The 14,448-nt window shown below is 38.9% G+C and overlaps 1 protein-coding gene across 1 annotated transcript; it reads left to right on the plus strand.

Annotated features, from left to right (window-relative positions):
• The first annotated feature begins 178 nt into the window (after positions 1-178).
• Positions 179-9,397, plus strand: mpzl2b (myelin protein zero-like 2b). Its single transcript, XM_006802136.3, has 5 exons — positions 179-581; positions 5,218-5,387; positions 5,584-5,797; positions 6,431-6,593; positions 7,548-9,397. Exons 1-5 carry the CDS (start codon positions 533-535, stop codon positions 7,684-7,686), a joined length of 735 nt encoding a protein of 244 aa, XP_006802199.2. The 5' UTR covers positions 179-532; the 3' UTR covers positions 7,687-9,397.
• Positions 9,398-14,448: the final 5,051 nt, after the last annotated feature.

Raw genomic sequence — 14,448 nt, forward strand, 5'->3', positions numbered from 1 at the left:
CTTCTGATTGCACCACTTCCAAACTTTTAACCATTTTCTTTGGATTTCAGTGAGTTCAGATTGGACCCTGCCTCTTGCCCTATTATAGGACAAGAGCGCCTCCACGCAAAGTGCTGTAATGCTGGTAACTCTTCTTTTCCAACTCTGGGATAGTTTTTGACTGACTGGAGGAAGCAGTTTGCCTTCAGGGCGTTTTTTGTTGTCTTATTTACTGTTTTCTATAGCGGGTTGGTAAGTTTTAGGTGTCTGACGCATATAGCTGTGTAAATAACTGAATGTGCTCTTAGAAAAAGGTGCAGCCTGGAGGTCTGGAGTAAGAAGAAGGTAGGGTTCAAATGTGTCAAGTTTCGACTCAGCGGCTGTGAGATTGCGTGGGCATGTGTTATGCAATAGGCAAAACTCCGCCTACAGGTACACTGAGGTTTTCACTGTCCAAAAAGACGGCTTTGTCCTTTTGGCAGCGATAGTCGCGATCCGAACTCTAATAAACTTTCATGAAGAGATTTATACAGAAGAATTAATCAGGCGGAGTATGTATCGGATATTACCTCTGCTCCTCCTGGGAGGATTCTTCCTGACAGGTGAGTTTTAGGAACTTCCGGGAGGTACATCGCATTATTAACGTGTTTCACAAACATGGCAACCGTGTTTAATAAAACAAAACACAAACGAAACATCAAGTTCGGAATCTTATTTGGTCTCTGAGCTGTAAAGCCCGTGTTATTCTTTGGGCGCTCACGGTGTAGTACAGAGTATAAAGTACACTTACGTGTACTGCGACCAGTTTCTGCTAGTATGCCTGTAGCAGGCGTTGATAAGACTGTGTTTGGATTTGAAGCCATGGATTATTTCTTTGTATTAGGTCAGTTAAAAGTATGATCTATCACTTTATCAGGTACACATGTTCAGCAGCTTGCTAACGCAAATATCTTGTCAATCACATGGCAGCAGATCAATGCAATTAAGCAAGGTGACCTGCCGAAGTTCAAACTAAAAAACGGGACGGAAGGGGATCCAGGTAACCGTGAAAGTGGCATTTTTGAAATACTTAGACCAGACAGGCTGGTCTGAGTATCTCAGAAACTGCAATGGTCTGAAAAAGAAAGCACATCCAGTATCCGTCAGAGGAGAATAATGGGCCACTACCTTGAGTTTATATGAAGGCAACAGTAACTTAAAATAACCACTTGTTACAACCAAGCTGTGCAGAAGAGCATCTGAATGCACAACACATCAAACTTCAAAGCAGATGGGCAGCAGCAGCAGAATACTACAATGTGTGACACTCCTGTCGGCTAAGATCAGTAAACTGAGGCTACAAGTTGCACAGACTCACAAAAATGGCACAACAAAATACAGATAGATAAAGTGGAAAAACGTTGTCTGGTATGATGAGCCTGGATTTCTTCTGTGACCATTCAGATGGTATTCGATGTAAACAACATGAAAGCATGGATCTGTTCTGCTTTGTGTCAGTGATTCAGCCTTGTGGTGGTTTAATGGTGTGAGGGAAAGAATTTCTTTGTGCACTTTGGGCCCCTTAGCACTAACGGAGCGTCGTTTAAATACCACAGTAATGGTGTTGACCATGTTCATCCCTTTATATGACCACAGCACTCATCTCCTGATGGCTGCTTCTTAAACTGATCTCAAACTGTTTTCCTGAAAATAACAATTCACTAGCTAGGACCATATCCTCACTTTAGGTTTCACAGCATTTCTAGTAGATAATGGCAGATGGCTTGAGCATAAATTGAGGTTGTGGTTTGGGGAAAGCCTGAGAGTTGACTGGCAGCAGCTCTCAGGCCAGGCAAATCCCCGTGTACCAATGAGAAGTGAATGAATTGAAAAAGGAAGGAAGGGAAGGACGGTGGGGCACAAAAATGAACAGCTTGTAGTGCCGGGAGGGTCGAACTACAATGAGTTCACTGTACCTAATAGTCTCCACAGTCACTAAATCTGAATCCGTTTTTGGGATGTGCTGGAAGAGGAGATCGTCACGCATATGCAGCTGACAAATCTGCAACAACTGTGCAATGCTGTCGTGTCAGTATGGACCAAAATCACTGAGAAATGCTTCCAGCTCCTTGTAGAATCGATGCCACAAAGAATAAACACAGCTGTGAAGGCAAAAGGAGGTCCAGCAAGGAACACCTTAGTATTAGTAAGCTGTACCTAATGAAGTGCCCAGTGACTATATATGCCACACATACCATTACTATCCACAAGTCATGCCTTAATCCATGCAAGTAATTTCATTATTTATTTTGTTAATATCCACTTTTTTGTGGATATTAAAAAAAAATCAACATGCAATGTGTCGGTTTGACTGTAGACATTTGAGAATTACTATTTAAAGGCTTCAGCAACAGCTGTAATGTTTACAATCGAAAGCCAAACACTGTGAAAAAGCTTATTGTATAAGAACATCTTATATATAAAAGAGGAAGTCAGAGCCCCAACTTTCTATATAAAATGACATCATATATTTAAAAAATAAATATGTATACATAGCTGCAGCTGTCTGCAATACAAAGACTTTATGCAAAAGACTATAAAAACGACCTTTAATTTATTTTGGAAGAAGTTCAAACATATACATTCAAATTAAGTACAGCATGTTTGTGCTGCTCATGATGGATCCCAAACCTTTATTTTTCCTTTTTTGTGGCTTCCTTTTCTTTCACTGTGTTTCTCTGCATGTTGTCTTGAGGTGTCTTCTGGCTGTTTTTAAGAATGCTGTCACTCTTCTTCCTTTTTGCATGTCATTCTGAGCAACTGACGCCAAAATCCACTTGGACCAGCTGCTATTTGCAGCTTAACTTGTGTGTTGTTTTCGAATGTAAATCTAAGCCATATGCAACATGGATTTTGCATTCTTGTTTAACTAACATGTGATATGTGAGCTGGACAGCATTTGGTCATACAAAGTCATCTCTATATCTGATATCTGAGCAGGAATCTATTCAACATTTTAGGAAACATCTTTAGTATTAATTAACAAAAAATATCCAGGTTTGCAGTGTGATTCTTACTTTTAAACAGGAAACTTGCACATAACCTTTTTCCAATTAGTTTTCATTTTGTTTAGTTTTGACTTTTTTCTCTTTAAGTCATTTTAGTTTCAGTTAGTTGCGCAGAGTGAAGTTAGTTCTCCAAGTTTACAAAATAGTTTCAGTTGTATTTTTTTTTTCTTCCAAAAGTCAAATTTGATTTTAGTGAATTAAATATTTTTTCACTTCTGGTTTAAGTTTTCAGTTTAGCTGTAACTAACAATATTAACCTTGGTCTGTAAACACAGCAGATACATTGACGGGGTGTTCCCACACTCTCGGCCATGGAGGAGATAATTGAGAGGAGAACTGAAACTGACCTTGTTTGTATTTGAAGTGAGCCTTGGAAAGGGTTGATAAGTTTTTCAGGAATTCAGATTTAAATAGTTATTTCTAAAAACTTACCTACTCTACTATTCTTTTATTAAGGTTAACGTGGTTTCTTAACTTTTATTCTTCTGTCTGTGTTGAGCTGCTTCCTTATTTACCGGGGATCTGTTAACCATTATACTAAAGAGCTTCACATCCCATTAATTTAGCATGCAAAGAAATCCTGTGTCTTACTGGTGCTGGAAGTCTCTGAAACTGCCATCTTTCATCTGCACCATACCACTAAAATTTGAAACATCCTAATCTGTTTAGGCTGGACTATTGTAATTCATTATCATCAGGTTTTTCTAAAAGTTCCCTAAAAGGGCTCCAGTTAGCACAGGGGTCTGCAACCTTTTACACCCAAAGAGCCATTTGGACTCGGTTTCCACGCAAAAGAAAACACTGGGAGCCGCAAATACTTTTTGACATCTAAAATGAAGATAACACTGTATATATTGTTTTTTACCTTTATGCTTTGTGTGAACAACTAAGGTGTGTTGCTTATGAAATCCATGAAGTGCTACAGAGAAAATTACATTTTATTTATGTAATCAACACATTTTGAACTCTTAAAGAAATATAACAAAAGGAAAGACACCAACCTGAACTAAAATGATCCATGTAACAAACAAAAACTGTTGTCAGCCACCACCCTTTGGGCTGTTGGAGCCTTGACCTGACTTTTAAAAAATAATTGGTAAAAAAGCACTATGCTGCTGAAAAATTAAAAATAGATATTTGCAAAATTCTGCCTAAATATGTATTTTACCAGGTTAATGCGTGCGGCGGGGCGTGGTCTGCAGCGCCGCTGCAGGGGAGGCGGACGCACCTGAGCCACACCCGCAATCATGCCTCGCTGCCTTAACGTCTGCGCTATCTGTGCTGTTGTGTTGTTGGTGGTGTATGTCGGGCTGTGAGGTGAAAAGCTATAGCCGGCTGTATGCGTACAGCAACCGTGTGTGAAAAGTGGTCAATAAAGAGATGCTGAAAAGCGTGTTCATGCAAACATCGTCGGTCTGCCATGATATGTTTACAATAAGACTTATGGTCCCGAACCTCTGCGCACAGCGTCTGCTAATCGGGGCTGTACGAAGTCAGTTTACGCAGGACTGTAAGCTGTCATCTGTCAGGCGTGAGCGGTGTTTGTCTTTAACATAGTTCACGGTGGAGAATAGCTGCTGACATAATGTGGATCCGAAGATCCATAATTGGCCTACCTGGGGTTGAAAGTCTCGATAAATGCACGGCGTTTCGGCGGGTACATCGGCTTCCGCGAGTGTGACTCTTATTTTGAGCGATGAAAAAATAATAGAATATAATTTTATTTTTATATTTCAATATCACAATAATCTTCCAATTTAGAACTACAAGTTAAAAAAAAGAACTAAACGCAAATAAAATACACTTTAGCTAAATACTAATTTATTTTCCCAAACCACGCGGAGCCGCAGTATAAGGACTAAAGAGCCGCAGGTTGCCGACCCCTGAGTTAGCAGATCTTGAGGTAGATTAACACTAACCTCATAGTAGGTGTGCAAGTACAGATGTTGTTAAATTACAATTTGCTGTGTTCGTTGTTGTACTGGCAGACATGTAAAACCACAGTCAGGCTGTGGAATAGATTGTCATGTTGCCATAAGAAAGTAACAAACTCACGTTTTATATTGAAAGGCAGTAAAGGTCTGAGGCACATGACATGGTGTGTCAAGGACATTCCTGTGTTTAATGAAATGGGCAGTTTGAACTACTAACTTGAATCTTGATTGTTCTCGTTTGGTCGTGTTTATTTCAGGCGTGCGGCATGTTACTGGGATAGAAATTAGAACGGAGAAGGAAATGGACGGAGTCAACGGGACGGATGTGAAACTAAGCTGCACCTTCAGTAGTACTCATCCGGTGACTCCAGGTTCTGTCACAGTATCCTGGTACTTCCAACCCCTGAATTCAAAACCCGGCGAGTCTGTGAGTATAAAATAGAATTTTTTTTAAATGGAATAAAATTCAGTCCATAAGACTTTCAAATAATACCTCATTTCTTCCTCTCAATTTCAGTCTTGTATTAGCTTCTAGTTTTATATGTTTAAAGTTTCCAGTGTGTGTTAATATTTTCTATTTCTGCACTTCCTTTTTTTGTCTTTTTCTGTAATGTATGTGGCAGGTGTTTTACTACGAGAACGAAACGCCTCACCCTCCAACGTCTCCGCAGTTCAAAGGGCACGTAGTGTGGTCGGGAGATATCATGAGAAAAGATGCTTCCATCACTCTCCGGACAGTGAATCCAACTTTTAATGGCACCTACAGCTGCCAAGTGAGAAACCCTCCAGACTTTCACGGCAATATTGGAGAGATCAACCTCAGAGTGGTCAACAAAGGTTAGACAATTGGGCCTCAATACCAAAAATGACATCTCGTGGATTGAATGATATGATTCATGATTTGGTTTGCTACACAGTTTGTTATCTGCTAAACAATCTGCTAAACTGCTAAAAAAAACAAATAAAGGAAGACTTTGAAAACATTAGCTCACAAGGATCAAAAAAGATCATGCTCAATATCTTTTCTGATCTGGACTGGATGATGTGCTAGGCGCGAAAAGATGCCACATCGTTTGATGGAAATTAAAATGATTAATCCACAGAGGGCTGAATTCAAAGACAGAGAAAAATACAGCAGGCTGGTCCATTTGGCCAAAATTTCATTGCAGTAACTTCAAATGATGGTCAGTAGTTTGTAGGGCACCAGAGACATTTGTATGTGTATGTATTAGAATAAGTCTTTTAAAGACTGATGCGTCGCATATATGACGACTCTGTTACTTTTGAGATGAAACGTTTGACTCGTTCATCGCATCGTTATCAGAAGCACTACAGCGAGTAAAAAGAAACACTTAAAAGAAATAGAGAACGTTTTAGTATGTGTCATATGATTGAATGAAGCAGGACAGTGTGATTAACCACTGGGTCGCTCATTCATCTTTACTTTGTTGTCTTCTTTCTTGCTCCTAGTGTCCCTCTCTGAGATAAGTTTCTTGGCGATCATAGTTGGAGGTGCTTGTGGTGTAATCCTGCTCATTCTCACTATCATTATGGCAGTGAAGTTCTACAAGAAAAAGAGAAGGGAAGATGACTTTGAGCTGCACGAGCATGATTTCAAAGACCCAACTGTGTGGTGAGGGCCAGAGAACTCTGTATTTTGGCACTGGTGTGGACTCTGGTTGGCTGTTGGGTTGATTTTGCTGGAGGAGATGACTAATATGGATAAGGGCATCTTCTTCTATGTTTTTTCCTCTATTGTGAATGTCTTGAATATTAATGTATTTTTTTTATTCAGTTATTTCAGTATTAGAGCTTAAACATATGTGTGTATATACTATTGAGACTTTTTTTTTTACAAAGTTGGTCCGGATTGTGACTACTGAATACTTTGTAACAGAATTTTTTAAATGTAGGTTATGAATTGTAATCAGGGTTGGTTTTTATAATGGTGGTTATTAATACTTGTTCACAGCAGCAGTTCTAACTGAATGAGTGAGGCTGTTTTATGTATAATCTTTAGCATTTTACCATTTAGTTAGCATCTTTCAATCACAGGTTATTTTATTGTAAATTTTTATAGATGTCAATTTTAACTAGAGCGCCTTTTTGAGGTAATTGTACACGGTCTTCAACATAAAGAAAAGCTGATACTGCTGCGGTGAACTGAGTTAACTGCGCTCTGCTGCCTGCTACTAATGGGTTATATTACAGCTTTGGCAGATGAAAGCTGTCTGGGCAAAATCTTCTACTTTCTCGGTGAGCGGCAGCTGCAAGATCAACTGTTGTTTCACAGCCCTTGTCATTTTATAAATCCAAGATCCAGGGAACAGTGAATGGGTTTTAGTGCAGAAGTCTTGAACTGTCGAAGGTAAGAATCAGTTCATTGATTTTCTGGGCTCTGGGCTGGGTTGGTTTCAAGTCGAGGAGTCTGGGTGTCTCCTTCTCTATATATAATTTTTTTTTTTTGCTGAGGTAAACCAGTGTCTTTTGTATATTTGCTTCCCTTTTGATTGAAGCCAGTATCCCACAAATAGTCCTTCTCATTGCATCTGTGTTTGTGTGTGACTGTTTGGTGGGGGTGCTTCAGCAAACCCGAGGAGGCAGAGCATCTGACAACCTTGCAGAAGAAAAAAGAGGTCAGTTCAGACGATGAAGAGTCTGAGCCCAGCAGTGGAGAGGATGACGATGATGACGATGATGATGACGACGACGGTGATGATGATTAGATAGATGCATTTTTCTTGAATTCAGTTTGTTCATTCACACAAATTTATTGGGCTGATCACGTGGATGTGATGCATTCAGAAAGTTTTGTGAGCGCCCATGAAAAGCAAAAACTTCTTCTGATTGAAATCTAATTTTTCCCTGTAAAGAAACTCTCCCCGTGCACCTCTGAAACACTTCCACCATAGAGGCTACTTTTTAGATTTCTAGTTCCCAATAAGTTTAGTATTGTGCTTCCAAATATCCACCTACAACAAAAAGTTGTGATACTGTAAAATGTGAGTAAAAACAGAGAAAAGCAGTGACTTGCAAATAAGTTAAAACTTTTATTTATTTGGAGAAAAAAAAAAACCCAAATGTTGACATATTACAATGTTTTTGTTTTGTTTTTAAATTTTATGTCAGCAGCATGTTTCATAAAAGTCTGGACTTTTTTCACAGTTTTTCTTAATTTCATCATGTTATTTTAAGGAAGACTTGTTGACAGTATAGAAATGGACACTGCTCCCTGGTCTCTGAAGTCTTTGAAGTTTTGAAGCTTTCAGATGACGTTGCCATCATGGTTTTAAAAAACTGATATGATGAGGCTGATATGAAACCGGATCCTTAGATGATGTAATGCTGGTTTGTTTTAAGACTCTTTCATACAGCTTCTTCTTCTTTCTTTCTTTTTTTTTTTTGTCTCAAAGCTACTTCCATGTTTTATACTGTCTATGGATAAACTGAGCTTCTCCTGGATTCTCTTCTGAGACTTCTAGTTTGCTGCTCTCCAGTTTAAGATGAGCATATACAATAAAATATCTGTCAACATTTTATATCTCTTCTTAGTACTTTTTCAGTTAAATATCAGGTTATTACTGCATTCTGCTTTATTGACATTTTACTTGCTGCTATAGTGTAGTTGACAGCATTAAAATATATTTGGCTGAACCCACATGTTATCTTTGCAAAGCTACCTTTTTTTTTCTTCCTTGCCAAAAAGCTTGCATTTGCAGACAGCAAATCTCGACCAATGACATTTCAGCTGAGAAAATCAAGTGTGTTAAGCTCCTAGCATTAAACAGAAATCATGTGCAGATTACAACGGTTGGCTAAGCTCACTCCTTTTTAACTATTACAAATTATTTCCACTGTGATGCACCAACCAAAGCTGACTGATTCCAGCTTTTTCTGCACGAATAAAGAACTTACACAACTATTTCAGTACTCCACATACATACTCCAGTATATAGGCACCGATGTCTGAAATGTGTTGAGTTGTCATTTCATTTTTTAATAACTGGGACAAATAAATGCCAGACTTGTTCACTGTACTGTTTATGATCGCTATGTTGCTTTGTTGTTTGTTGTTGTGTAATCTCATTGGGGATTTCTACTCAAAAACTGGACATGTATTGCCCTTCTGGGGTGTCCATGAATGTTTACTGTTAAATAATTGAACTGTAGATGTGTAAAGCGTAGGCCCTAGTAAAATGTTTCATTGCTAACACTACCCTGTTGCCAGTGTAGATAGTGCTTATCTGTGCTGCTGCCACAAAAACGTGTCTCTGCATAGATTTCTTTCTAAAAGTTCACCAACAGGTTTATGAGCAACGACTACTGTTTACTTCACGGACAACTAGCAAGTTTGTGTTCTGCTTTTTGTATAAAAAGTGTAAAATAAAATTTTCTGTTCAGCGACTTTAGAATAAAGTTTTTTGTTTTAATCATAAAGGCTTGTGAATTCTTTTTGAATAGAAGTGATCAGGGTGTGTACAGAGAGGCTCGATATTAACAGCTCAGTACCGCGGAAGAGAATGCAACATACCAACCGTCAGCCACTCCTCGGTGTGTGTGTCCACATGACAGTGAGTTATTGTAAGTCACTCTGCCCTAAAACAGTTGATTGCAGCTTACAGTTTGTGCTGGAAAGTCACTTTGATGTTTTCTGTGTCTTCAAATAATTTGAAACACTCTCACTGGGACAGTTATTGAAAGGATATTGGTGACTTTACTTTGACACTGCTCACAAAGAGCATAAATTCACAAAAACATCAAACAGATGTGGAACACATCACTGGTAACTTGAATGCTCATTTTTTATATTCCTGAAATTGAGTTACATTGTTACCTGTTCTGTTCATATCTGTCCTAAGATAAATCTAACTCAAGCTGCTGGAATAATATTAGTTACTAAGGCGGGGTGGAAAGACTGGGACATGCAGGAACTTGCCTGGAATTGTCCAAGCTTGTCAAAAACCCCATCTGTCTCCCTACCGATTCATTTTTTCATTTTATATTGTGCGGTGTATTTGTTATCATTGAAAACAACTCGCTGAACCACTTTACTTTATTCCTTTTCATTAGATCAGTGTAAGTGTGCCATATTTAACAATCACAGAACCACATAAATGTGCTGTGCTTTTTTTTTGCTGTGAAAGATTAACTTACCTATCATTAAAAGAAATAATGTTTTGGTGTGATCTGACAGTTTAGTGGCTAGGTTGGGTATCAAACAGGTGCAAATGTTTTGAAGTCTCTGGTTGGATTCTCAGCTGGATAAGTAGTTCCCGTCTTTTCCCACTGCCGATGTCAGATAAAGTCATTGTGGCCAAACATGTCGACTCTGGTCTTGTTTGTTCAAAGGACTTTTTCAGATGCAACTTTGTAAACCTAATCTGCGCTGCCATGTTCTCTGCAGAGAGAAGAGGCTTTCTCCTTGGAAGCTCTCCAAACACGCCAGACATATTCAGACTATTTCTAACTGTGCTGTCATGAACTGTAGCTTTTCACATGCTAACTGAGACCTTTTCACTGCTGTTTTTTGTACACATCATTCTAACCTTTCTCTTTGCACATAAATATCTCTGTGAAATGCACTTTATGAAATAATCTTACTTTTTTTATATAACTGTACTTACAGCTGTCAGAAGTATATGTACACTCATCATGGGCATGAATGTCATAGTAATTTAGGACTTTTAATGATTTCTTTGTTCATTTTCCAGGATTACACAGTAAACATTTTAATTGATGAAAAAAAAAAAGAAGGTGCCCAAGTTTGAATTTATTTTGGAGAAAGTGTACATGTGGGCTGAAAATAAATATATACACTCACACAAGGCTCTACAGTGTTTTATAACTTGATAAGGCCAAGGCCTGTTAACTACTCATTGCTGATTATGAATGACTATAACTTGTAATTTCTCTTTGCAAGCATAAAAAGGATTTGTCTCACAGCACTCACTGGATTGGCCAATATTTATCAGGAATATGAGTAGCCTGTTCAGCAACAGCCTAGTAACAACAAAGTGAACACTGCTGGATGACCGGCATCACTGTCCACTAGTGATGGGATTTCCGGCTCTTTTTAGAGATCCGGCTCTTTCGGTTCGGCTCACTAAAAAGAGCCGGCTCTTTCGGCTCCGAACCGGCTCTTCAGGTTGTTTTGTTGCTTTAATTATTTAATCATTAACAATAATATAAAATTATGCAGAAAAGGAATTACTAATGTAAAAAAAAGTGGTTTTATTTATATATGTTTATATATGGCCCCTAGAGACAAAGCACGTACAAACTCTAAAGCATATACAAACTCCAAAAAGCACGTACAAACTCCAAAACACATTTCTAGCGTTTACTGAACTTCCAAAACAGAGCTACCCAGATCACTTAAATTACACAATTGAACGCATGTGTGTATGATTTGTGTATTTATAGACAAGCACTCATATTTATTCAAATAATTAAAAAAAAAAAATTCATTTATCTGTTACTACCACACACCAAATCCGGTTGTTGATACTTCCTGGCTTGTGTAGCCACTAGGTAACAAAAGCTCAACACTGCGCCCTAGCATCCTGGAGCACTTCTGTTGTCTTTTGTACGTGATTCTGAGTTTTTACGTGTTTTGGAGTTTGTACGTGCTTTGTCTCTAAGGGCCACCATAAATATACTTTATTTATTCACTCCACATAAAATGTAATAAATAAATCATATAATACAAAAAACAACTATTTACATTTCAACTTTTAACTATTTAAATTTTCAGCTTTTTCCTTTTAAACAAATTTAACGTGAAACAACACAAAACACTGCAAACCACAACACAATTAAATATAAATTAAAATATTAAAACAAAAAGAAGATGCACATTCTCTGTCATATGGGCCTGTATGATTTCTGAATCCTTTATCATCTGCAACTGAAAACAGTGGATGATTACTATACCTTTCTAATGTGACTTTGTTGTCCCTTGCTCTCTTTCTCTCTGGCTCTGTTCCTGTGCTACTGCGAGTGTAACTAACGCCCCTCCCCCCTCTGCCCAACGCAAAGTACAGGCGCATGCGGAGTTTAGCGGAAAAAAGGGCGAGAGAGAGGGTGAGAGAAAGAAAAAAAAACGCTCGCGTCGTTCACTTCAAAGAGTCGGCTCTAAGAGCCATTTCGTTCGCGAACGACCCATCACTACTGTCCACAGTGAAGTGAGTTTCACATAGCCACGGGCTGAGAAAGAAGCTCCTGCTCCAGAATTGAAAGCTTCAAGCTTGACTGAAATTTGCAGCTGCCCACAAGGACAAGCCAAATGACTTCTGGAGAAAATGTTTTATAAAAGTGAAGTAAAGGTGAGACTGTACCAGTTGTCAAGCATGGCAGTGGTATAATCATGTTCTGAGGCTGTTTTTCTTTAAGTGGTACAGATACATTACACGGGATTGGGGGCGACCGTGGTTGGGAAGCTCATCTTGTAACCGGAAGGTTGCCGGTTCGATCCTCTATCCAGCCCTGTCTGTCCTGGTCGTTGTGTCCTTGGGCAAGACACTTCACCTACCACCTACTGGTGTTGGCCAGAGGGGCCGATGGCGCGATATGGCAGCCTCGCTTCTGTCAGTCTGCCTCAGGGCAGCTGTGGCTACAACTGTAGCTGCCTCCACCAGTGTGTGAATGTGAGAGTGAATGAATAGTGGAATTGTAAAGCGCTTTGAGTGTCTAGAAAAGCGCTATATAAATGCAATCCATTATTACATTACACAAAGTGGGGTAAGAAGGAAAAGGAATACCTCCAAATTCTTTAGCTTCGCCTCAAATCAACAGCTAGACAGTTGGAGCGTGAACACGGCGGCATACATTACATCAAAACTGGTTTTGGAATGGATAAAGCTAAACTAACATTAAGCTGCTAGAATGGTTTTCCCAAAGCCCCAGCCTCAACCCTGTTGAAATTTTTACAAACTACACTTGAAAATCAGGTCAGTTCAAGAAAACCAACCAATTTAAACAATCTCTACCAATTCTTAAGAGAGGAGTGGTCAAATATACAAGTAGATTTATGCCATAAGCTTGTTGACAACTACCAAAAGCATGTGGTTGCATCAAGCTAAGGTAATTTTACCAAATATTAATGGGGATGTTTGTATATATTTTGGCCTGTGTGCATACTTTTGACCCTGTGTAGATTAGAGAAACTCCAAAATCATTTCAATCTTGTGCCTCAATTCTTAGTTTTTCAAACTTTTTCAGGCTGTATGCTGTAGAATTATTCCACCCTGTAAAAAGTTCAAATAAATCATTTAAACATCAACATTAACATCACAGTCATGCAGCAACACAGGAACCACCAAGGCTCAAGCCTGCAACATTATGGAAACTGCTGAAACACCAGCGTCACTGTCCACAGTGAAGCAAATGTCACGTAGCCTCAGACTGAGAGTGTATCAAACAAGAAAGACACAAGAACTACGAGCGTATGCAAACTTCTGACCAGAGCTGTAGTAAGGCTAACAGGAAAGGATTTTTACTTGTACTGAAGTATTTTTACAGAGTCACGTGTTTTGCTGCAGTAAATCCAGATACCAAGATTTTCTTTTAAAAGCCTGAGGTAAACTTTAAAACATCTGCAAGGCATAATGCATTATGTGAGGGACATGTCTACCGGTAAATACAATATAATTATGTTCTGTACTGGTTGTAAATTGACGTGCTCTCTGCGTAGTTACAGTCATCCTGCACAGGTCTGCAGTAGCTCTCTTGTCTTCCTGCAGCACGATGCTGTTGTTTTTTTCCCTTATTGCAGTTCTGGAAGAGTTCCCGCTGCTGCTGCATTGATACTCCAGTGGAGGGGCCTGCAGAGGAGAGCAGCGAGCCTGCAGCCTGCCCACGTTATCTCCCACCCATGAAACGTCTCCACTCTACCTGCTGTGACCTTGCACCAAACCTTACCTACCTGTACGGGTTTAATAATGGAGGCGTGAATAATCCACATCAGTAATCCCTGTTAGTGTATATTTGAAATCCTATGATTATCTTATTCGTGACGTACGTGGGATTACTCCATTCAGCCTCACGCTGTTTAAACAAGCACAAAGAAATAACTTTGCTCACTCAACTTCTTATGAATAATACTTTAGTTTACATACCAACATGCATGCAACGCCAAGCCTACTGATTGTATCATATACTATAGAAATAACAGTAATAACATAATATTTCTATTGCTGACTATCTGAAGTTTTGCACAACTAACACAAAACAATGTATTTTAAAGAGTGTATGAACTTGTAAATTAAGAAACAGAAAAGGTGCAGTTCGTTATTCCCCCCAAATAAAACCTTTCTCAATAATCACAGCATCAACTTGCAAATACAAAAACACCGTTATTAGCATGTAAGGCAAATACTTGCAGTTAAAGCCCTTGGAATCGTAAATCTCTCCATTTCTTTTTCTTGTAAACGGAAAAACCAAATTTAAAAAAGTACTATCAGCAGCGGAAAACAAGCATGCATGGATGT

Source organism: Neolamprologus brichardi, chromosome 10, assembly GCF_056152115.1.
Source record: "Neolamprologus brichardi isolate AB-2024 chromosome 10, ASM5615211v1, whole genome shotgun sequence".
Lineage (NCBI taxonomy): Eukaryota > Metazoa > Chordata > Actinopteri > Cichliformes > Cichlidae > Neolamprologus > Neolamprologus brichardi.